The sequence below is a fragment of the Manis javanica genome, chromosome 10 (genome assembly GCF_040802235.1).
Source record: "Manis javanica isolate MJ-LG chromosome 10, MJ_LKY, whole genome shotgun sequence".
In the NCBI taxonomy this organism is placed as follows: domain Eukaryota; kingdom Metazoa; phylum Chordata; class Mammalia; order Pholidota; family Manidae; genus Manis; species Manis javanica.
The window spans coordinates 74,748,421-74,774,806 of record NC_133165.1 but is presented as its reverse complement, the minus strand read 5'-3'; the positions used below and the strand labels follow the sequence as shown (position 1 = coordinate 74,774,806).

The window sequence follows — 26,386 nt, the reverse complement described above, 5'->3', positions numbered from 1 at the left end:
AGGAAAGTATATAGCAATCTAGGAATATTTAAAGAAGGAAGAACAATCCCAAATGAATGGTCTAATGTCACAATTATCGATACTGGAAAAAGAAGAGCAATGAGGCCTAAAGTCAGCAGAAGGAGGGATATAATAAAGATCAGAGAAGAAATAAATAAAATAGGGAAGAATAAAAGAATAGAAAAAAAATCAATGAAACCAAGAGCTGGTTCTTTGAGAAAATGAACAAAATAGATAAGCCCCTAGCCAGACTTATTAAGAGAAGAAGAGAATCTACACACATCAACAGATTCAGAAATGAGAAAGGGAAAATCATGACGGACCCCACAGAAATACAAAGAATTACTAGAGAATACTACAAAAAAACTATATGCTAACAAGCTGGAAAACCTAGAAGAAATGGACAACTTCCCAGAAAAATACACCCTTCCAAGACTGACCAAGGAAGAAACACAAAATCTAAACAGACCAATTACCAGCAAAGAAATTGAATCAGTAATCAAAAAACTACACAAGAGCAAAACTCCCGGGCTAGATGGATTTACCGCAAAGTTTTAACAGAAATACAGAGAAGACATAATACCCATTCTCTTAAAAGTATTCCAAAAAATAGTAGAAGAGGGAATACTTCCAGACTCATTCTATGAAGCCAGCATCACCCTAATACCAAAACCAGGCAAAGACCCCACCAAAAAAGAAAATTACAGACCAATATCCCTAATGAACATAGATGCAAAAATACTCAACAAAGAAGGTCATACACCATGATCAAGTAGTATTCATCTCAGAGATGCAAGGATGGTACAACATTCGAAAATCCATCCACATCATCCATCACATAAACAATAAAAAGGACAAAAATCACATGATCATCTCCGTGGATGCTGAAAAAGCATTCAACAAAATTCAACATCCATTCATGATAAAAACTCTCAGCAAAATGGGTGTAGAGGGCAAGTACCTCAACATAATAAAGGCCATATATGAAAATCCCACAGCCAACATCATACTGAACAGCGAAAAGCTGAAAGCTTTTCCTCTAAGATCTGGAACAAGACAGAGATGCCCACTCTCCCCACTGTTATTCAACATAGTACTGGAATTCCTAGCCACAGCAATTAGACAAAACAAAGAAATACAAGGAATCCAGATGTGTAAAAAAGAAGTCAAACTGTCACTATTTGCAGATGACATAATACTGTACATAAAAAACCCTAAAGACTCCACTACAAAACTACTAGAACTAATATCTAAATACAGCAACATTGCAGGATACAAATTAATACACAGAAATCTGAGGCTTTCCTATACACTAACAATGAACCAATAGAAAGAGAAACCAGGAAAACAGTTCCATTCACAATGGCATCAAAAAAAAAAAAACCTAGGAATAAACCTAACCAAGGAAGTGAAAGACCGATACCACAAAAACTACAAGACATTCTTAAGAGAAATTAAAGAGGTCACTAACAAATGGAAACTCATCCCATGCTCTTGGTTAGGAAGAGTTAATATTGTCAAAATGGCCATCCTCCCCAAAGCAATCTACAGATTTAATGCAATCCCTATCAAATTACCAACAGCATTCATCAACGAACTGGAACACGGTTCTAAAATTCATATGGAACCACCAAAGACCCCGAATAGCCAAAGCAATCCTGAGAAGGAAGAGTAAAGTGGGAGGGATCTCGCTCCCCAACTTCAAGCTCTACTATAAAGCCAAGGTAATCAAGACAATTTGGTACTGGCACAAGAACAGAGTCACAGAGCACTGGAACAGAATAGAGTCTCCAGACATTAACCCAAACATATATGGTCAATTAATATATGATAAAGGAGCCATGGACATACAATGGGGAAATGACAGCCTCTTCAACAGCTGGTGTTGGTAAAACTGTACAGTTACATGTAAGATAATGAAACTGGATCACTGTCTAACCCCATACACAAAAGTAAATTCAAAATGGATCAAAGACCTGAATGTAAGCCATGAAACCATAAAACTCTTAGAAAAAAACATAAGCAAAAATCTCTTGGGCATAAACATGAGCAACTTATTCATGAACATATCTCCCCAGGCAAGGGAAACAAAAACAAAAATGAACAAGTGGGACTTTATCAAGCTGAAAAGCTTCTGTACAGCGAAGGACACCATTAGTAGAACAAAATAGCATCCTACAGTATGGGAGAATATATTCATAAATGACAGATCCTATAAAGGGTTGATATCCAAAATATATAAAGAGCTCACGCACCTCAACAAATGAAAAGTGAACAATCCAACTAAAAAATGGGCAGAGGAGCTGAACAGACAGTTCTCCAAAGAAGAAATTCAGATGGCCAACAGACACATGAAAAGATGCTCCACATCACTAGTCATCAGAGAAATGCAAATTAAAACCACAGTGAGATATCACCTCACACCAGTAAGGATCACCACCATCCAAAAGACAACAAATGTTGTCGAGGTTGTGGAGAAAGGGGAACCCTCCTACAGAGCTGGTGGAAATGTAAATTAGTTCAACCATTGTGGAAAGCAGTATGGAGGTTCCTCAAAAAGCTCAAATAGAAATACCATTTGACCCAGGAATCCCACTCCTAGGAATTTACCCGGAGAATGCAACAGCCCAGTTTGAAAAAGACATGCACCCCTATGTTTATCGCAGCACTGTTTACAATAGCCAAGAAATGGAGGCAACCTAAGGGTCCATCTGTAGATGAATGGATAAAGAAGAGGTGGTACATATACACAATGGAATATTATTCAGCCATAAGAAGAAAACAGATCCTACCATTTGCAACAACATGGATGGAGCTAGAGGGTATTATGCTCAGTGAAATAGGCCAGGCAGAGAAAGACAAGTGCCAAATGATTTCACTCATATGTGGAATATAAGAACAAGGGAAAAACTGAAGGAACAAAGAACGGCAGCAGACTCACAGAACCCAAGAAAGGACTAACAGTTACCAAAGGGAAAAGGACTGGGGAGGATGGGCAGGAAGGGACGGAGAAGGGGGGAAGAAGAAAGGGGGCCTTACAATTAGCATGTATAATATGGGTGGGGGCACGGGGAGGCCTGCGCAACACAGAGAAGACAAGTAGTGATTTTACAGCATCTAACTACGCTGATGGACAGTGACTAATGGGGTATATGGGGCGAACTTGTTGAAGGGGGGAGTCTAGTAAACATAATGTTCCTCATGTAATTGTAGATAATGATACCAAAAAAAATTAAGTGAAAAGAAGAAGAAGAAAAAATCTTGTGGTTTTTTTTTTGTGTGTGGAACTTCATTAAAACTGATTCTAAAATTCATGTGGAAGAGCAAATGGCGAAGAATAGCTGAGACAATTTGCAACAGAAAGCTGAAGGAACTTGCCCTACAAAATATCAAGATTTAAGTAATTAGTACACTATGAAAGTGGCACAATGATAGAGAAATAGGTGAAAGGAATTGAGGAAAAGCCATTTAGTACATATGACATGGTTTGTTTGTTTTTTTAGTAAAGACAGGAAATGAAATGTCTGAATATATTGTTTAAATTGCAAGGGAGAAAGAGTCCAGGATTTTTTTACTGGATGGTATACAATTGAGTATAATTTCTTTATTATCAATTTAATGTAAAACTGTTGCTTAGTGTAGTCCATTTATTCTAGATAGTGGGTTTTCTTAAGACTTAGTTTTTCAACTTTTGTTTTCTCATAAATCGAAATTCTGTGATTTGGGAGCCTTCAGTTGTATAACCCTGACAGTGAGTTTGGAGTACTGGCATGTAATAATTCTGCAATACCGACTTTTAGGGAATTAAACCACTGATGAATATTCTTTAAGAATTGTGGAGTTTTGTTAGTTTTGTGCCTTCACTTCAGAAATTTTCAGATGTAACTCTAGGTTTTCATTCCTATAGAGCTACACTTAGTAAGCACAGAAACATTGGGATGGTGATCTCCTAAAAAAGGTGGCTACCTATATTATTACACACATGGGTTTTAACCTTTACTTTTGATTTTGTGATTGAACCTGGTTTAATGTGGGAAAATGTTCCTGGAAAAGATTCTAAAATAATTATGAATCAGTAGCAAAGCAGTATCATAGTATGTTTACTATACTCAGAATAAATTTGTAAAGTTTTTTAGGTTTATGCTTTTTCATGCTTTCCTTCCTAGAATACCATTATTTTTTCTGTTATTGGTCATCTAATGGGATTTGAAAATAAGGAACGGATATAATTTCAGTAATGCTTATACTATTTGGTGTATCGCGCTTCTGAAATCAATAAGAAAACAAAACCTTTTTGCTCCAGCAGATTTTACTACATTTTGAGAAGCAATTGGAGACAGTATTATTATTATTACTAACTTTTGTTGGTAAAGAAGCTAATTATTTTTAGAGACTTTTAAAACTGATTATAATTATTATAATCTCTTGCAAACCTTTAATAATCTACTTTCCTTACCCCCAAAAAGATAGGTATATAAAATTAACATACTATATTTGTAAGTTTTTGGCAAAAGAGCCATTTTCAGATTTCTTTATATTTTATCATATTGCACTTTAAATTTGTTTTATTTGTATTACCATTTTAATTTTTGTTCAGTTGACAAATATTCAATTGAATAGCTATTGCTTGGATGTTTTTAAATGTTTATGTTAAGGATTTTTCTTTTTAATGTGTGTTAATGCTTGCCCTCAAATAATAGAAACTTAGAGAACAGTAGAAGTAATACTTAACATAAGTGAAGTATTTTTCTTCCAAATACTGAGATTACAGTTACTCTCAATAATCCTTTGAAGTAGTACACAGTTTAATATAAAATGAAATGTCAAAAATAGACAGCTTTTTGCTATTCCTATAGTTCCAGGTATATTCCTTCCTGTTTTTTTCTTTTTCAGGTACCTAGTTGATAGTCGCTGGTTCAAGCAGTGGAAAAAATATGTTGGCTTTGACAGTTGGGACAAATACCAGATGGGAGATCAAAATGTATATCCTGGACCCATTGATAACTCTGGACTTCTCAAAGGTTATTATTTACTTCCTTCAGTCAACTTATAATGTATTCACTTCAGTGTGTTATAGTCAATATGTGTAATAGGGGGAATGTTAATGCAAATAAATTAAGAAATTAGAAATGTCTTTGTATTATAGATTTGACCTATGAACTCAATCATTCTATCAAAATTAGTTATCCTGTATCATGACCCATTTTAAGTTAGGGAGCACCGGTACATATTTATATTTCTGAATTTTTGCATTAATCTTCTATGACCCTTACTACTGCCAGCCTTTCTATACCTCTCATTATATTTAAAGAGAATAAAACATAAATACCAGAACTTCCATTTCTGGCCAGGATGCAGTAACAGGGACTGGATTTACTCTTCCACCTGAATGAACTAAAATTTTAACAAAGTATGTGAAGCAGTGTTTCTCAAAACATTGGATATCAGGCAACAAAGAACAGTAATCCTTGAGAGATTGGTAATAAATGAGGTGAGCCCTGGTATTGACTTAGCTTACTGCATTTATAGAGTTTTCAAGGCATAGCACAGAAGAGGAAACCCATGCAGAGCACAGCAGTCTCCCTTAATTGAAGAAAGAGTTAGGAGTCCAGGGAGAGCAAGGTTGCCAGAATTTTCATGGCAGAGTACCAGAGAGAAACAACCAGTACAGAGAGAGAGAGAGAGAGAGAGAGAGAGAAACCTAAAGATAAACACAGGGTCTCTCTCAAATCTTCAGCTGACTGTTGATCAGTGCATGCATGTGAGGAAGCTGCAGTCCAGGGAAAGAACACCCAAATAATCAGAGGGAACAATAATTGGCATTCACTTAGGACCAAGAACAATAGCCAGAGTGGAAAAACCTTTAATTCTTGGGGTATTCTACTGAGAACAGTTCTGCCTCTCTAATAGGGCAAAATTAATCCTCTTGTTCTTTTATGTGAAAGCATAACACTATTCCCATGTAACTTAACTACATCTCAGAACAAAATACAAGTTCCTATAAATACAAAAATATCCAGCATCCAACATGATAAAATCTGTAATGTTTTAGATACAACCTGACATGCAAAAACAGCAGAAAAATATGATAATGCATAATGAGGAGAATTATCAATGTTTTTAAAAAAAATTAGTGGAAAAAAGGAACAAAGAACAAATTAAACAAATGCCAAACAAAAGCAAAGTGGTGGATATAAACCCAGCTCTGTGAATGATCACAATAAATGTAAAGACCCCAATTAGAGGTGGAGGTAGAGATTATAATATTGAATAAAAAAATAAGTCCCAACTATATATTGTCTATAAGAAATATGCTTTAAATATAAAGATACAAATAGATTAAGATACTGAAAAAGATATGCCAATGGTGTGGTAAGCAGAATTCTAAGACTGACTCCCAATTACCCTCATTCTCAATTATATCCCTTTTGGGTGTGGGTAGAACCTGTATACAGGATGAGTTATCATTCCCATGTTTATGTTACATGGCAAAAGAGATATTATCCCAGTGAGCTTAATCTAATCACATGTGCAGAGAGTTTTCTCTGGCTGGTGGAAGAAGTCAGAGATTGAAAGCATGACAAGTACTAGGTGCATCATTACTGGTTTGAAAATGAAAGGCACCACCTGAGTAGGCATCTTCTAGGAATAGAGAGGTGCCCTGGACCCACAGCCAGCAAGGAATCGGGGACCTCAGACCTGCATGAAATCCTGAATCTGCCAATAACGTGAATGTGCTTATAAGCAGTTTCTTCCCCAGAGCCTTCAGATAGGAGACCAGCCTGTCTGACATCTTGATTTCTACCTTGTGATACCCTAAGTAAAGAACCCAGTTGAGCCCACCTGAACTTCTGACCCACAGAATTGTGAGATATTAAATGGGTATTGTTCTAAGCTGCAATGATAATTTGTTTGCAGCAATGGAAAACTAATACATGTGCTAACACAGACAAAATCAGACATTACATTTCAGAAGAAGGAGCATTACCACATATAAAAGGTCACTTTATAACAATAAATATTCCAGGACACTTCATTAAGAAGATCTAATAATCTGAAATATATACTTACATAGCTTGAAAATATGTGAAACAAAAGCTGATAGAACTTCAAGGAGAAATATAAAATTATCTACAATTATATCATGGATATTTCAATACTCATCTTTCTGTAAGTGGTAGAAAATGTGTAGAAAGAAAATTCATAATAATATAGAAATGAGCAATACTGTCAACCTATCTGACCTAATTGACATTTATAGAACATTCAACTGAATAACAGCAGAATGAAAAAATCTTTTCAAACATGTACATGGAATATTAAGATAAGCCATATTGTGGATCATAAAACCTGTCTCAACAAAGTTAAAAGGATTCAAATCACGTACTCTCTTAATACCTTGGAATAAATTAGAGGTTAATAATAGCAGGATAGTTGAAAAATCTTCAGATATTTGGAAACCAATACACTTCTGCATAGCCCATGGGTCAAAGAAGAGCTCAAAAGTGAAATTGAAGATGAAAACACAACATATCAAAATTTGTGGAAGGCAGCTAAATAGTATGCAGATGAGATTTTATGTCCCTGAACACCTATAAAGAATAAAAAGATGTCATATCAGTCATCTTTGTTTTTCTCAAGAAACTAAAGATAATATCAAATTAAAGTAAGTAGAAGAAAGGAAATAATAAGTTCAGAACAGAAATTAAAAAGAAAAATGGAGAAAATCAATGAAACTAAAAACCGGTTCTTCCTGAAGCTAATGTAGTATTTTATGTTAATTATAAAAAAAACGATTCTTTGTCAAGATAATAAAGTTGACTAATATCACAAGAAAAAGAAGACACAGTTACCAACATCAGGAACAAGAGTGGTAATATCAGTACAGAATCTACAAGTATTAAAAGGACAAAGGAATATTAGGAACTTGATGCCATTAAGTTCAACAAATACAGTCAAAAAGACAAATTCCTTGAAAGATGAAAACTATCAAGATAAGCTTATTCCAAAAGAACAGATTGCCTGAATAGTCGTATAATAATTAAAGAAATTTTAGCTTAAAAACTTTACTACAAGGAAAATGTCACACCCAAATTGTGCCACTGGTGAATTTTCTTAAACATGTAAGGGAGCAGTTATACAAGTCTATAAAACTGTTCCAGAGAATACTTCCCTACTCATACTATGAAACCATACAGAAATATATATATTTAAAAGATAATACAAGAGTGAAATAGAAGGAAACTTCCTCAACCTCATAATGGATGATAACCTCATAATCTGCAAAAAACCACAGGTGACATACTCAGTGGTTAAACACTGAATACTTTCCCTCTAAAGTCAGCAAAAAGGCAAGGATGTCCACTCTAAGCTCTTCAGGCCAACATTGTGCTAGAGTTCTAGCCAGTGCAGTAAGGCAAGAAGCATACAGATTGTTCAGGAGGAAGGAATACCTCTATTCAGAGACAACTGTGTCCATGTAGACAAATGTTATTAGGACTAATAAGTGAGATAAGTTTATGGGATATAAGATCATTATTCAAAAACCAGTTGTATTTTTATATACTAGAAATAAACTAACATGAATTTTTTAAAATGCATCTTATTATAGCATCAAAAAATATAAAATACAGATAAACCTGACAAAGTATGTGCAAGAGCTATACACAGAAAACTATTAAGACTTTCCTGAGAGAAATTAAACAGAAATCATGTTAATGGATCAGAAGACTCAATATTGTTAAGTTTCTCGCTTTTCAGTCTATAGAGTCAACACAGTTCCAAACCAGATTCCTACTAGGCTTCTAAAAAATTGAGATAGAATTTACATGCAATAAAATTCATCCTTTTGAATTGTACAAATCAGTCAGTTTTGTTATATTCACAAAGTTGTACAACCAACTAATTCCACAGCATTTTCATCACTTCAGAAAGAAACTTTGTACCCATTAGCAATCACTCATCCCCTTCAAGACCACCAGCCCTAGTCACCACTAAATTCTGTCTCTGGATTTCCCTGTTGTGAATATTTCATCTAAAATGAGCCATATAGTATGTGACCTTTAATGTTTGGATTCTTTTACTTAGCACAACTTTTCAAGTGTCATCCATGTAGCATGCATCATTACTTCGTTCCTTTTAATAGATGAATAATTTTCCACTGTATGGATATACGCTCTTTATCCATTCATCTGTTAAGGGACATTTGAGTTCTTTTTGCTTTCCATCTATTAAAAATAATGGTGCAAGGAACATTCATGTACAAATTTTTTTGTAGATATGTATTTTCATTTCTCATGACTATCTATCTAGACTTGGGATTAGTAGGTCATATAGTAACTCGTGTTTTGAGGAACTGTTAGACTGTTTTCCAAAATAGCTGCATTATTTTACATTCCCAGCAGGAATATATGAGGGCTCCAGTATCTCCACAGCCTTTCCAATACTTGATATTGTCTGTCCTTTTATTATAGGCACCCTGTTGGGTGTGGTGGTATCTCATTTTGATGTATTTGCATTTCCCTAGTGATTAATGACCTGAAGCAGTACCTGTGCTGCTTATATATCTTTTTTTATGCAACTTTTTTATTAAGGCATTATTGATATACATTCTTATGAAGGTTTCACATGAAAAGCAATGTGGTAACTACATTCACCCATATTATCGAGTCCCCCTCATGCCCACTGCAGTTACTGTCCATCATTATAGTAAGATGCCACAGAGTCACGACTTCTCTTCGCTGTACTACACTGTCTCCCCCATGTGTAATAATCATAATATCCCATCAATCCCCTTCTCCCTCCATCCCCACATGCCCTCCCCCACCCATCCCATTTGGTAACTGCTAGTTCCTGCTTCTGTTTTGTTCTTTCAGTTTTGCTTTGTGGTTATAGTCCACAAATGAGGGAAATCATTTTGTACTTGTCTTTCTCTGCCTGGCCTTATACTGAGCATAATACCCTCCAGATCCATCCATGTTGCTGCAAATGTTTCTTATGGCTGAGTAGTATTCCATTGTGTATATGTACCACCTCTTCTTTATCCATTCATCTACTGATGGACACTTAGGTTGCTTCCATATCTTGGCTACTGTAAGTAGTGCTGCAATAAACATAGGGGTGCATATGTCTTTTTGAATCTGAGAACTTGTATTCTTTGGGTAAATTCCTAGCAGTGGAATTCCTGGGTCAAATGGCATTTCCATTTTTAGTTTTTGAGGAACCTCCATATTGCTTTCCACAATGGTTGAAACTAGTTTACATTCCCACCAGCAGTATAGGAGGGTTACCCTTTCTTCACATGCTCACGTGCATTTGTTGTTCTTAGTCTTTTCAATGCTGGCCATCCTAACTGGTGTGAGGTGATATCTCATTGTGGTTTTAATTTGCATTTCTCTGATGATTAGCAATGAGGAGCATCTTTTCAAGTGCCTGTTGGCCATCTGAATTTTTTCTCTGGAGGATTGTCTGTTCATATCCCCGACTCATTTTTTAATCAGGTTATTTGCTTTTTGGTTGTTGAAGCATGTGAGTTCTTTATATATTTTGAATGTTCAACCCTTGTCGGATATGTCATTTACAAATATATTCTCCCATACTGTAGGATGCCGTTTTGTTCTGCTGATAGTGTCCTTTGCTGTTCCGGAGCTTTTTAGTTTGATGTAGTCCCATTTGTTCATTTTTGCTTTTGTTTCTGTTGCCCAAGGAGAAGCATTCAGGAAGAAGTTGCTCATGTTTATATTCAGGAGATTTTTGCCTTTGTTTTCTTCTAAGAGTTTTATGGTTTCATAACTTACATTTGGATCTTTGATCTATTTGGAGTTTACTTTTGTGTATGGAGTTAGACAATAATCCAGTTTCATTCTTTTACCTATAGCTGTCCAGTTTTGCCAACAGCAATTGTTGAAGAGGCTGTCATTTCCCCATTGTATGTCCATGACTCCTTTATTGGATATTAATTGATCATATATCTGTGGGTTTATATCTGGGCTCTGTATTCTGTTCCATTGGTCTATGGGTCTGTTCTTGTGCCAATACCAAATTGTCTTGACTACTGTGGCTTTGTAGTAGAGCTTGAAGTGGGGAGGTGAGATGCCCCCAGCTTTATTCTTCCTTCTCAGGATTGCTTTAGCTATTTGAGGTCTTTTGTGTTTCCATATGAATTTTAGAACTATTTGCTCTAGTGCATTGAAGAATGCCATTGGTGTTTTGATAGGGATTGCATTGAATCTGTAGATTGCTTTAGGCAGGATGGCCATTTTGACAATATTAGTTCTTCCTATCCATGAGCACGGAATGTATTTCCATTTATTGGTATTTTCTTTAATTTATCTGATGAGTGTCCTCTACTTTTCAGGGTATAGGTCTTTCACTTGCTTGGTTAGGTTTATTCCTAGGTATTTTATTCTTTTTGCTGCAATTGTGAATGCAGTTGTTTTCCTGATTTCTCTTTCTGCTAGTTCATTGTTAGTGTATAGGAATGCAACAGATTTCTGTGTATTAATTTTGTATCCTGCTACTTTGCTGAATTCATATATTAGATCTAGTAGTTTTGGAGTGGGTTCTTTAGGGTACAATATCGTATCATCTGCAAACAGTGACAGTTTAACTTCTTCCTTACCAATCTGGATACCTTTTATTTCATTGTGTTGTCTGATTGCCATGGCTATGACCTCCAGAACTATGTTGAATAAAAGTGGGGAGAGTGGGCATCCTTGCCTTGTTCCCAATCTTAAGGAAAAGCTTGTAGCTTCTTGCTATTAAGTATGATGTTGGCTGTGGGTTTGTCATATATGGCCTTTATCATGTTGAGGTACTTCCCCTGTATACCCATTTTGTTGAGAGTTTTTATCATGAATGGATCTTGAAGTTTCTGAAATGCTTTTTTGGCATCTGTGGAGATGATCATGTGGATCTTGTTCTTTTTGTTGATGTGGTGGATGATGTTGATGGATTTTTGAATATTGTACCACTCTTTTCATCCCTAGAATAAATCCTACTTAATCATGATGGATGGTCTTTTTGATGTATTTTTTAATTCAGTTTGCTAATATTTTGTTGAGGAATTTTGCATCTGTGTTCATTAGAGATATTGGTCTGTAATTCTCTTTTTTTATGGTGTCTTTGCCTGTTTTTAGAGTGATGCTAGCCTTGTAGAATGTGTTTAGGAGTATTCCCTCCTCTTGTACTTTTTGGAAAACTTTAAGGAGGATGGGTATTAGGTCTTCACTAAACGTTTGATAAAATTGAGCAGTGAACCATGTCATTCAGGGGTTTTGTTCTTAGGTAGTTTTTTCATTACCAATTCAATTTCATTGATGGTGATAGGTCTGTTCAGATTTTCTGTTTCTTCCTGGGTCAGCCTTGGAAGGTTGTATTTTTCTAGAAAGTTGTGGATTTCTTCTAGGTTGTCCAGTTTGTTACCATATAGTTTTTCACAGTATTCTCATAATTCTTTGTATTTCTGTGGTATCCTTAGTGATTTTTCCTTTCTCATATCTGATTCAGTTTATATGTGTAGACTCTCTTTTTTTCTTGGTAAGTCTGGCTAGGGGTTTATCTATTTTGTTTTTTTTAATTTTGTCAAAGAACCAGCTCCTGCTTTCATTGATTATTTCTATTGTTTTATTCTTCTCTTTTATTTATTTCTGCTCTGATCTTTATCGTGTCCCTCTTTCTACTTCTTTGGGCCTCATTTGTTCTTTTTCTAGTTTTATTAATTGTGAGTTTAGACTGTTCATATGGCATTGTTCTTCTTTCCTGAGGTAGGCCTGCAGTATACTTCCCTTTTAGTATATATTCCCTCTATAGTACGGCCTTTGCTGTGTCCTAGTGATTTTACAGTGTTGAATTATTGTTGTCATTGTCTCCATATATTGTTTCATCTCTGTTTTTATTTGGTCATTGATCCATTGATTATTTAGGAGCATATTGTTTTGCCTCTATGTGTTTGTGGGCTTTTACATTTTCTTTGCATAATTTATTTCTAGGTTCTTACCTTTGTGGTCTGAGAGGCCAGTGGGTATAATTTCAATCTTTTTGAATTTACTGAGGCTCTTTTTGTGGCCTAGTATATGATCTATTCTTGAAAATGTTTCATGTTCATTTGAGAAGTATGTGGGTCCTTTTGCTTTTGGATGGAGTGTTTTGTAGATGTCTGTTAGGTCCATCTGTTCTAATAGGTTGTTCAGTGCCTCTGTCTCCTTACTTATTTTCTGTCTGGTTGATCTGTCCTTTGGAGTGAGTGGTGTGTTGAAGTTTCCTAAAATGAATGCATTGCATTCTATTTCCCCCTTAAATTCTGTTTGTATTTGTTTCACATGTAGCTGATCCTGTGTTGGGTGCATAGATATTTATAATGGTTATATTCTCTTGTTGGATTGACCCCTTTATCATTATGTAATATCCTTCTTTGTCTCTTGTTACTTTCTTTGTTTTGAAATGTATTTTGTCTGATACAAGTACTGCAACTCCTTCTTTTTTCTCCCTATTTGTTGCATGAAATATCTTTTTCCATCCCTTCACTTTTAGTCTGTATATGTCTGGGTTGAAAGTGAATCTCTTGTAGGCAGCATATAGATGGGTCTTATTTTTTAATCCATTCAGTGACTTTTTGTCTTTCGATTGGTGTGTTCAGACCGTTTACATTTAGGTTGATTATAGACAGGTATGTACTTACTGCCATTGCAGGGTTTAGATTTGTGGTTACCACAGGTTCAAGGGTAACTTCCTTAGTATCTAACAGTCTAACTTAACTCTTAGTATGCTATTACAAACACAATCTAAAACCTCTCCTTTTTCTTCCTCTTCCATTCTTTATATATTAGGTGTCATATTCTGTAGTCTATGTCTACCCCTTGACAGACTTTGGGGTAATTGACTTAATTTTGCATCTGCTTAGTAATTAATTATTCTACTTTCTTTACTGTGGTTTTATTTTCTCTGGTGACAGCTATTTAGCCTTAGGAACACTTCCATCTATAGCAGTCCCTCCAAAATATACTGTAGAGATGGTTTGTGAGACGTAAATTCTCTTAGCTTTTGCTTATCTGGAAATTGTTTAATCCCTCCTTCAAATTTAAATGATCATCTTGCCAAGTAGTGTTCCTGGTTCAAGTCCCTTCTGTTTCATCGCATTAAATATATCATGCCACTCCTTTCTGGCCTGTAAGGTTTCTGTTGGGAAGTCTGATGATAGCCTGATGGCCTTCCCTTTGTATTGTGATTTTTTTCCTCTTTCTAGCTGCTTTTAATAGTCTGTCCTTATCCTTGATCTTTGCCATTTTAGTTATTATATTTCTTGGTGTTGTCTTCCTTGGGTCCCTTGTGTTGGGAGATCTGTGCACCTCCATTGCCTGAGAGACTGTCTCCTTCCCCAGATTGGGGCAGTTTTCAGCAGTTACCTCCTCAAAGACACTTTCCCCTTTTCTCTCTTCTTCTAGTACCCCTATAATGCAAATATTGTTCCATATGGATTGATCACACAGTTCTCTCAATATTAATTCCTAGAGATCCTATTTTTTCTCTGTGCCTCAGCTTCTTTGTATTCCTCTTCTCTAATTTCTATTCCATTTACCATCTCCTCCACTATATCTATTCTGCTGTTAAATCCCTTGTTTGTATGTTTCATTTCTGAGACTGTATTCCATAATGATTGAATCTTCATCTAGAAGTCTTCCCTGAGTTCTTAAATATTTTTCTGTACCTGCATGAGCATGTTTCTGATTTTTATTTTGAAATCTCTCTCAGGAAGACTGATGCATTCAGTTTAAATTGGCTCTTTTTCTGGTGTTTGTGGGGTTTTGGTTTGAAACAGATTCCTTTGACGTTTTATATTTGTAGGTGGCTCCCTGTAGTGCCCAGAAACTCTACTCTCTCAAGCTGCTCAGCCCCTGGAGCATTGTCTGGGGTCACAGGGGGGTGGCGCTTGTGCCTGGGGGGAGGAATGAGCTGTTTCCTGCTTCCCAGTTTCTATGCCTGTCCTCACTGCCAGAACCAGTGGGCCAGCACACAAGTGTAAGCCTCTATGCTTTGTGTTTTTAGCTGCCATATGTGGGGCTTCCCTTTGTCTGACCTGACGCCAGGGTAAGGGCTGCTGATTTGCAAGCCAGTGCAGGTTTGCTGTGAGGAAGGCACTGCAGGCTGCATATCATGGTGAGGGTCCTCATAGCTTTGTAGCCAGGCAGGGGGATGGAGTCCCTAAAGCTTCTGAAATTTCCCAATGTGCTGGCCAGAGTTTGCCTGGACAATTTTGTCCACCTGTCCTTTATCCTGAGCAGCAAGCTCTGTGCAGTCCTTGCCCCTTTAGCAGCCCTCTCACTTTCAGCAAGTCTCTCAGACTGACCACCTGTCTTTTGTCTCAGAGCAGCCTGATGTGGTCCCTGTTTTCCACAAGTAGCTCGAATCTCCATCTCTGCAGGTATTCTGCCTGTCTTAGCTTTCTAACCCCACTAATCTCCAGAGCACCATGAAATGTAGGTTTGTGCTCCCAAAGCAGATCTCCAGGGCTGGGTGTTTAGCAGTCCTAGGCCTCCACTCCCTCCCTGTTCTGTTTCTCTTCCTCCCACTGGTGAGCTGGTGTGAGGGAAAGGCTTGGGTCCCACCAGATCATGGCTTTGGTATGTTATCCTGTTCTGTGAGGTCTGTTCTTTTCTCCAGGTGTATGCAGTCTGGCACAGCCTTATTTCCTGTTGCTTTTTCAGGATTAGTTGTATTAATTATATTTTCGTGTTATATGTGGTTTTGGGAGGAGGCCTCTGTCTAACTTCTCATGCCACCATCTTTAATCTCCCTCTAATTTGCTTATGTATCTTTTTTGGAGAAATGTCTATTCAGGTCCTGTGTCCATTTTTTTAATTGAGCTATTTATCTTTTTTTTTTTTTTTTTTTTTTGAGAGGGCATCTCTCATATTTATTGATCATTGATCAAATGGTTGTTAACAACAATAAAATTCAGTATAGGGGGGTCAATGCTCAATGTACAATCATTAATCCATCTCAAATCTAATTCTCGTCAGTCTCCAATCTTCTGAAGCATAACGAACAAGTTCTTACATGGTGAACGAATTCTTACATAGTGAATAAATTCTTACATGGTGAACAGTACAAGGGCATTCATCACAGAAACTTTCGGTTTTGATCATGCATTATGACCTATAAACAATCAGGTCAAATATGAATATTCGTTTGATTTTTGTACTTGATTTATATGTTGATCCCACATTTCTCCCTTTATTATTATTATTATTTTTATTTTTAATAAAATGCTGAAGTGGTAGGTAGATGCAAGATAAAGGTAGAAAACATAGTTTAGTGCTGTAAGAGGGCAAATGTAGATGATCAGATGATCAGGTGTGTGCCTATGGACTAAGTATTAATCCAGGCTAGACAAGGGCAGCAAGACATCCACGGATGCAGAAGATTTCTCTCAAAGCAGGGGTGGTGAGGTTCTGAGCCTCACCTCTGTTGATCCCCAAATTCTCACCTGATGGCCCCCCTGCGACTGTGCCTGTCTTAGGTTGTTCCTCCCTTGAGGAATCTTACCCGTCTCTGGCTAACCAGTCATCTTCCGGGGCCATACAGGGAAATGTAAAGTTGGTAAGTGAGAGAGAAGCCATATTGTTTGAAAATGTTAGCTTTTTACTTCTTTGCAGATTTATGCCCTGTGGCTTCTATGCCCAGCACTTGTCTTGAGGTATCTTTACCACCTGGAAGAATTATGATACTCGGTAAATTCGATATGAGGCACGAATTCTATTTAAGGGTTGTAATTAGGAAGAAAGAAAAAAAGCTACAGATGTAGCATATGGAAGGAAACATGGGAGGATTGATTATTTCTTTGACATATCTTCTTGTAGAGTACCTTAAGTATGTATAGGTTTTAAACTACTAACTAATTTGCACACACATATTAACATAATAGGAATACGGTGACATAAACAAAGCAAATCTATAATTACCATCCATCTCCAGTGAAGCCAAGAAAACCATTTAGGCACTCTAGGCATTTGTGAAAATTTGTCTATGATATGATGGATATTGTCCAACTGTACTTGAACAGTCTGAGAGAAATCAGACAAATTAAAGCAGCCCATTTCTGGGATCTGTTCACATCCCATATGTTCTTTTAACCGTAGATAGTCTATAGTCATAAGATTTTGGAGTGCTACACCTTGCACCCCTCCCAACTCCTGGTTGAGTTCCAACAGTACAGATCTGGTCAAATTCGTTGTCTCACTGTATGCACATGCCAGCCTAGACATCTCCCTCCTCATTCCTATGGCAAGTCCAGGAGACGGTGGGCTGGATGCAGCCACAACCACAGCATCGTCCGGATCCCTGTGGAGGCTTTTTGATGATCATCCCCCGGCACAAGTCCTCCAGAGAGTGCTGATGCCGGAAGCTCCTCCTCATATCGTATCTTAGTTCATTTTCTGGGTATCCAAGCTAGGCCTTGATCTTCTGCATAGAAACAAACAGACCCTTTGCCCCCACTTTGACATGCCCTCTATACCACTGTGCAGAACTCACTGGAGGTCAGCACACAGTAACTGCTTTTTTTTTTTTTTTAAGAGAAAGGAATATTATCAGAAAAGAGTACCTCCATAGCTGATCATCTGACACCCTTTAAGTGATCAACATTAAGGATATTTAAAACATGCGTTGATCTTTGATTTACCAAAAGTTTTATCCTATCAAGGAGTAATCCCCCTTTCTTTCTTTCTTTCTTTCTTTCTTTTTTGTTTTTTTTAATTTTTAATCTATACTTACATGAAGAACACTATGTTTACTATGCTCTCCCCTATATCAGGTCCCCCCTAACAACCACATTACGGTTACTGTCCATCAGCTTAGCAAAATGTTGTAGAGTCACTACTTGTCCTCTCTGTGTTGTGCAGCCCACCCTCCCCTTTCTCCCACCCCCCCATTCATGCTAATCTTAATACCCCCCTTCTTCTTCCCCCTATCTTTTTTATTGTTATGTTCTAAGAGGTTTTTATGTATTCTGTATCCTAGCCCCTTATAAGATACATGATTTCCAAAAATTGTCTCCCATTCTATGGATTGTCTTTTACTTTCTTGATGGTGCTTTTATAGCACAAAACTTTAAATTCTCATGCAGTCCAGTTTATCACTTTTTTCATTAGGTTGCTTGTAATTTTGGTGTCAGGAAGCATCACCTAAACCAAGGTCATAAAAGATGTAAACCCATGTTTTCCCCTAGAAGTTTCATAGTTTGGCCTATTACATTTAAGTTTTTGATCGGTTTTAAGTTAATATTTTTATACAGTGTAAGGGAAGAATCATTTTAACAATTTAGAGAATCCTGAAGTAGATCTGCACATACATGGTCAGTTGTTTTTAGACAAAGATATAAGAGGAACTCAGTGGAGAAAGGATAGTCTTATAAATGCTGCTTTAGCATTAGATACCTCATTACAAAAAACTAAACTTTGATCCATACCTGGAACCATATACAGAATTAACTCAAAAACAGATCTTATATCTAAATGTAAAAAACAAAGTATAAAACTTACAGAAGAAAAAAATACAAAAATCTTGTAACATTTTGTTAAGCAAAGATTTCTTCAATATACTGAAAGCACAACTGATAAAAGAAAAAACATTGATGAATTGTATTTCATCAGTAGTAAAGTTTCTTCAAATGACACTTAAGAGAGTAAAAGGATAACCATAGTATGAGAGAAATATTTGCAAATCACCAAGCTGATTAAGACCTGTGTGCAGAAGAAAGGATTCTTAAAGCTCTATATTAAGAAAATAACAAAGCCCAGTAGAAAAAGTGGGCAAAAGATTTGAATAGCTGTTTCACTAAAGAAGACCAGAATTTTCAAAAAGCACATACAAAGACACTCAACATCATTAGTCATAGGGACATGAACATTAAAACCACAATGAGGTACTACTGTACACGTATTAAAATTATTAAAATCTTAAAGACTGACCTATATCAAGTGTTGACAAGGATGTGGAGCAAGTGGAACTTTTATACACTGTTTCTGAGAATGAAATAGTCTGGAAATTTCTTAAAATGCTAAACATACATTTACCATAAAAACCAAACATTCCACTCTTCCATACTTACCAAAGAAATGAAAGTATATATCCATATGAAAATTTGGACATGAATGTTCATAGCAGTGTTATTTGTAAGAGAAAATAAGATAACTCAAAATGCCTATCAACAGCTAAATAGATAACCAAATTATAGTATATCCATATAATGAAATCCTACTCAGCAATTCGAAGCAATGAACTGTTGATACAAAAAAACATGGTTGGATCTCAAGATAATTTTGTAGTGTAAATGAAAACAGACTACAGTAGTACACGCTTTTTATATAACATTATAGAAAATACAAATTTGCCTCTAGCAATAGAAAGCAGACACAATTCCATATGAAATACTAGAAAATGCAAATTAGTTTATAGTTGCAAAGCGCAACCAATAAGAGGTAAGTGGTTTTCCAGGGGCCAGGACAGTAGACTTGGGTAAACAAAAAGGAAAGATGATAAAAGGCTACAAGCAGGCCTTGTGGCATGATAGATATGTTCATCAGTTTGGTAGTGGTGATGGTTACACAGTTCTACTGATATGCCAAAACTTATTAAATTCTATATTTTAAATGTGTGCAGTTTATTATATATCAAACACAGAAGTAATGGTCATCAGCTGTTCTGTGTTAAGGGATTTTTCTCCCCCCCATGCCCCACTTAAAAATCTATTGTTTTAATTTTGTCTACTAAATATAAATTACTATTTAGATTGTGGTGTCTAATAAAATCATTTACCCAAACTATTGAATTAAATGATTCAGAAACATAGAAAACAACATGGAAGTCTTAATTTTTAAACCTTTCTTCTCCTAAGTTTTCTTTGAGGCAATTTGTTAAAGTGGAAAGAAAATTGGATGTTAAGAGTAAACAGATTTATATTTGAATACAGTCTCTACAATTTTCTGTATCTGTTACCTTGGACAAGTTAATAAATATCTGAATCTATTTACTAATTAAATATAGAAATCTAGTTTATAATATTGTTTTGAAAATCAGTTGTGGTAACAGGATTATCTATAACAAACCTTTCACAGTACCTGCAATTTTCTGTATGTATGATCTTGGGCAGGTTACTCAGTTTCCCTGAATATATTTTCTAATCTAAAATGGAGATACCTATCTTAAGGATTGTTTTGAGAATTGACTGAGATAACATGGTTATCTGCTCTAATAGGTCTCATAGTACATGACTTATGTAGTGGCTTAAAATACATAGTTTCTTTTCACCTACAAAGGATTCTGAAAATATGTTCCAAGTTACCAGTTTTCATTTAGAATTTAAAAGTTACAACAAAGATTTTAAAAAACTGAGCTTAAAAATTAATACTTACTTTGTATATGCTGTTGAAGTTCATATTATACAAGTTTTCTCATTTCTGCTGTTATATCTAATTATGAATAGTAGGTTCTAAATATTGAATGGCTATCAGTTACACCTCAGTATTTTTTTAAGAGCCCAATAAAAGAAAACTTATGTTTTTAAACACTATTGGTTTGAATCGCTCACTTTGAAATTTTTAAAACAAGTTTATTTTGGAATACTTTGAAATTTTTAAAATAAGTTTATTTTCGAATACATAGATTTAGATGAACTTCTCGAGAGGTATCTTCAAAACTCATTACTTAGTCTTCATGAGTTTAAGTAATTTGTAATGTATACAACCAAAGCATTTAGTGATACGTACTATTGTTTATATTGTTTCTTTTTATGTATTGAGTTAATTTTTCATTTTTCAGATGGTGATGCCCAGTCTCTTAAGGAGCATCTCATTGATGAATTGGATTACATACTATTGCCAACTGAGGGCTGGAATAAGCTTGTCAGCTGGTATACATTGATGGACAGTCAGGAACCAATAGCAAGAAAGGTACATATTGGGAATAACTGAATAAAAATATTTTTATTGAACATTTCATATTTTATTGTTAATTCAATGACTTAAGCTTCATCAATTATCTTAGAGAAACAGACCATTAAAATGTTCTTGTACCTTGTTTAATAATAATTATAGCTAACACATATAGAGACTTTACTATATGCTAGCCACTGTGATAAACACATTATAATTGATTAACTAATCCTCACAGAAAACTTCTATGAAGTGAGTATTCTTATCCCCATTTTATAGATGAGGAAATGAACACAGAGGAAGAAAGGTTCAAGGTATTTTGGAAAGTCATATCAGTTCACAAACTTAGGCAGTCTAACTCTCTTTTCTTAACCATCATGCTGCACTGCTTTTTTGATAAAAACAATTAGAAAATAATGAAGAAACCAAAATAGAAATATTTTGCAGCAAACTTTTTCTAAATACTTGAAAAATGCAGGTATTTTTCTTCTATCTTATTTTAAAGTTTTATAGGTATCATCTAAAAACATTAAAAATGACCCATTTTCTTTACTTTTTGGAACTAAAAAATTATTTATGAAAGTGAGGGTGTTGCCATAGTAGAATATCACCAAGTGGCCTAAAGTAGATCTGTCAGTCTTACAGAAATATTTGATAGTGTATTTGGGCAGGGAGAAAGATGGGGAAATTACTAGGGGGAACTAGAATCTCTGAGCATAATTACCTATCTGTGTTTTCTTTTCCACATAGAAACAATTAAAAAGCTAAATTACATAACACTCAACACAAGGGTATAAACCTCTAGTAAACCAAACTGTATTTGGATTCATTTGGAACCAATGCTATGAAATTGCTGTATTAAAAATTTTTATTTGTACTTGTATATCTATGGTTAAGGTGTAGAATTGAATCTTGTTTTATAAATAGAATGTGAATGTGCCTTTGGTTTAGTTTTTTATTTAGTTTTGTTTCTTAACTTTATCCTGCCTAAATGTAGCCATTTCAGAATTGGGATTCTTCTAGGAATGCCAGCCATATATATATATTAAATGGTCTGTCGTCTGATCTAGTTACTGCAGAATTGAGTGTTTTGACCAATTGAAGGATAGACTATTAAGCAGTAAAATTAACTAGAAGAACTTCATTTCTAGGATGAAGGAAAAGCTATGTCTAGAATGTCTTCAGATGTGTTAAACTGTATTACTTGAACCTTAATGATATACTTTTTTTCCTCTTCTTAATAAATATAGCACATTTTGCAGTACAAGTTTTTGGTATAATAGACATATCAACCAACAACTTCATTGGCATTACTTTTTGAAAGAGGACTCATTGGGATTTCTTGAAATCTGTGTCTAATAAGCAAATTAAAGTAAAAAAAAATCATGAAAACTTCACAGAGGTGAAAAGAAAAAAAGGCCTAAGAAGTGTGTAGGGAGGCCATGCACTGATTTTTAATAAGGTAGTTGGGATTTGCACAACTACCTAGAATAGTTTTAGTCCGTATGAAAATGTGTCTTCCTCCAAAATTAAATCAGTAAATCTGGGAATTTCTATTTTTACATACCACACATAACTCTGATGCCAGCAGAACTTACTTAAAGAATAGATTGATCTTTTAAGGTCTGAAGTCCAACTTTGAATTTTACTAATTGCTGATTGTACTGAGAATTCTATAATTGATAATACCCCTACGTGTGATACAGAAACAAAGTTAACCATCTTCCTGGATCTCAAAGCATCTAAAGTGTTTCACTAATAGTGTCAGGCATTAAATTTAAAACAAAAAGAAAACAGGCAAATGAGCAGGAAATAGAATAAAACCAAAATGCAGGAGGAACAATAGGTAATAGAAACAGACCTATATGGAATGCAGGTAATGGAGTTATCAATAGAAAGCTTTAAAATACTGTGCTTACTATGTTTAAAAAGTAAATAAATTAAAGAACCACTTAGAACCATATATACATCTGAAACAACAGTAATATGAAAAAATTGAGAATTAAAGATATAATGTTTGGGTAAATATTAAATAGAACCAAATAATTTGTAAACTAAATGATATATAGGGGAGCTTGGAAAAACAGGAAAAAAATACAGACTGACCAAAGTAAATAAATACTAAGGTAGACTTTAAAATAGTAAACATTTCTTAGGAAGATGAAAATAAAAAATCAGAGTACTTAACAATATTAGCATATAAGTTAAGATCCTAGCCTCCAAGATGACACCCAATGATCTCTACCACCTCATATCCACATTGTTGGATAGCCCTCTTCCATATCATACCAAGGTCTTAATATTGTATTGGTCTGTGTGACCAGTAACATATAGCAGAAGTCATGGTATATCACTTTCAGATTAGAGTGTAGGGTGAAGGGGGTCGAAGGTATAAACTTGTAGTTATGTAATAGGTAAGTAATGGGGATGTAGTATACAGCATAACAACTATAAGTTAATAATACCTTATTGCCTAACTGAAAGTTGCTACTAGTGGATCTTAAAAGTTCTCATCACAAGAAATAAAATTTGTAACTATTGGTGGGGATGGGTATTAGCTAGACTGCTTGTGATCATTTCACAGTGTATAAAATATCAAATCATTATGTTGTCCACTTGAAACTAATGTAGTGCTACATGTCGATTGTATTTCAATTAAAATGTAAAAGATAAGGTTATAAAAGACCTTGGCTTACATCTTGGGTACACACGTCCTATTTTCTCAATTTCTCAAAATGAGGAATTCAACTCACAGTCTAAGCAGCCTATGGAGGGGCTCACATGTTAAGGAACTGGGATCTCTAGCTAACAGAGTAATGGAAGCCTGATAAGAACCATGTGAGTGAGCTTGGAAGTGAAACTTCCAGTCATGCTCATTCCAGCTTTCAGATAATTGAAACTCCAGCCCAAAACTTGACAGCAGCCTCATGAGAGACTGCAAGCCAGAACAGCCCAGCTAGCTGCTCCAGATTCTTGACCCTTAGAGACTATGTGAAAATAATATTTTCTTTGTTAAGCTTTTAAGGTTGGGGTAATTTATTATGCAGCAATATATAAGTAATAATGATTTTACTACCTGGAAGTTTTGCCTCCCATCACAAAAAACTTGAAATTTGGTTGTGGCTTTGGAACTGGGCAGTAGGTAGATGCTGTAAGAAATTTTAAGAGTATTAATGGAAACCTAGAGTACCTTCAGTAAATTGGTAGTAGAATTTTAGCTTTAAGGAGGCTGCCAGTGAGGGCTTGAAAGTGAGGAAGATATTATTGGAACCTGAAATAAAGTAATCTTTGTTATAAAGTAGCAGGAAGTTTAGCAGCAGGTCAATGGAAGTACAAAAAATATATCTAATGAGTTAAATGAGCTGCCAAAGCGTTGAAAGTACTGCCTCGTTTCTTCTTGTGCTTCTTTTAGTCAATGTGAGAAGAGAAAGAGAAGCTAAAAAAAGGACTGTTAAATAAAAAGAAGCTAGTTTTGAAGATTGCCAGCCTCTCCAGATGACAGGCAATGCTAAAACTAAGAAATGTTTCTGAGCAAATATCAAACTCAAGGCATTCTTAGGAAAGCATGATCTAAAGCCAATGGTGTGACTGTAAAATTCTTTGTTAAAACCTCAGAAAAATCAAAGGTAGTGCCTCACCATCCTGTTCAGACAAAAGGCCCTTTAAAGAATTTCAGGGTTTACTTCACACTCCTTTCAAAATGTGGCTTCAAAAACAACAGGGCTCCTAAGAAGCTTAAGGACATTGTCTCTCAGCCTTCTCAGCATAAACACAAGATGGAGAAGACTTATCTAGAGGACATTTGTGGGTGTGACTTTTGTCCAATGGAATGAGACTCCAGTGAGATACTCTGGAGCCCCACCAAAGTTATTTTAAGAACCACTGCCATCTTGGACTGCAAGAGATAGTATAAAATGAAAGAGGCTTTTGGCTTCCCGGACTATTACAAGCAGGAATCAGACTACGAATTCACTCAGCAACAAACGTGCTAACTTTCATGGGAAAAGATGACATAGAAAGCAGAATCAATTGTTAGTCATCTTCAGGTAAGGGCAGAAGTAAGCCCTATTCAAGGCACGTTCAGTGTTTTCCCAGGTGGATTTCAGAATTTCTATGGACGATTGACTCTTTCATACCTCTTCTTTTCCCCCTTTTTGACAGGAATATCTAAAAGATCATCTTCTGCGTGCCCCACCATTATTACTTTGGGTGTGTGAGAGGTAGAAAACTTAACTTCTTAGTTCACAGGACTATAGCTCAGGAGTAACTATATTCAAGATGCTTAAGGAAATACACCCAAGAATCCTTATCTGTACCTGAATCAGATATAGATGAAAAGTTTCAGAACTTTTGAGTTGGTGCTATACTGGGATGAGGCAAATGGGACTTGTGGGGACTTTTGCAAGGCACAAGTATATTTTGCATGTTGTGGGGAGGAACTATGACTCATCGGGGGCTTGAGGGTGGTCTGTATAGTAGCCAGCCTCAAAGATGCTCCCTGGTGATCACCACCTCCTGATACTCACATGCTTGTGTAATCTCCCACATTGTATCAGGGTTGGTCTCTGTCAGTAAAATACTGTGTGATAATATGTCACTTCTGAGATTAGTTTATAAAAGATCTTGGTACTTCAAACTTGGGAGTGCTCTTTGCTCTCTCTATCAGATCATTCATTCTGAGTGAACCCATATGCTATATGGGCGGTCTGTGGAGAGACTTACATGATGAGGAACTGAAGTCTCTGCTAACAGCTGAAGAGGAACTGAGGCCTGCCAACAACCACATGAGTGAGCTTGGAAGCAGATTTGAACAATGTGATTACCCACCATGACCTAATTGACATGCATTGCACTTAGTCAATGCAAAACAAATTCTTTTTAAGTGGAATTTTTACCAAAATTGGCCATATGCTGGGCCGTTAAGCAAATTCCAATATATTTCTAATGTTAGAAATTACTCAGTATTTTATGTCCCAACTGGAATTTAGGAGTCACTAAAAAGATAACTAGATTATCTCCCAGCTACTTAGAAATGGAACCAATATACTTATAATTCTTGGCTCAAAGAGGGAATGAAAAATAAAACTAGGCATATTTTAAACTGAATGATGATAATACAACACAAAAGAACAACTAAAGGCATTCTTAGAAGGAGCTTTGTAGCTTAAATACCACATATTGGAAAAGAAAGTTTGAAAATCTGTTGTGATAAGAAGTTAACAGAAGAAAAGGAAAGCCTAATGAAGAAAGAATAATGTAGACATTAATAAAATAGAGAAAAACCTACACTAAATGACTAAAGTTGATTTGTAGAGACTAGTGAAATTAGATCAGTAAAATAAAGATGAGTCAGGAATAAAAAGAGAATAGGCAAAAATGACTTATGTTAGGAATGAAAAAGACATCATATCCAAGCCTAAAGCTTAAAAAATGAATTCCTTTCTAAAAAAAACCTGGTA

General features: G+C 35.6%; 1 protein-coding gene across 5 annotated transcripts in view; it reads left to right on the top strand.

Annotated features, from left to right (window-relative positions):
• Positions 1–26,386, top strand: part of USP15 (ubiquitin specific peptidase 15) — a 140,522-nt gene that overhangs the window by 24,604 nt on the left and 89,532 nt on the right. For all 5 annotated transcript variants that reach the window (XR_005054182.2, XM_036992289.2, XM_036992288.2 and 2 more), the window contains exons 2-3: positions 4,894–5,021; positions 20,815–20,945. Coding sequence is in view for 4 of the 5 variants with exons in the window: in XM_036992289.2 (XP_036848184.1) it covers positions 4,894–5,021; positions 20,815–20,945 (259 nt within the window). In the remaining variant the exon portion in view is untranslated. The remainder of the gene's footprint in view (positions 1–4,893; positions 5,022–20,814; positions 20,946–26,386) is intronic.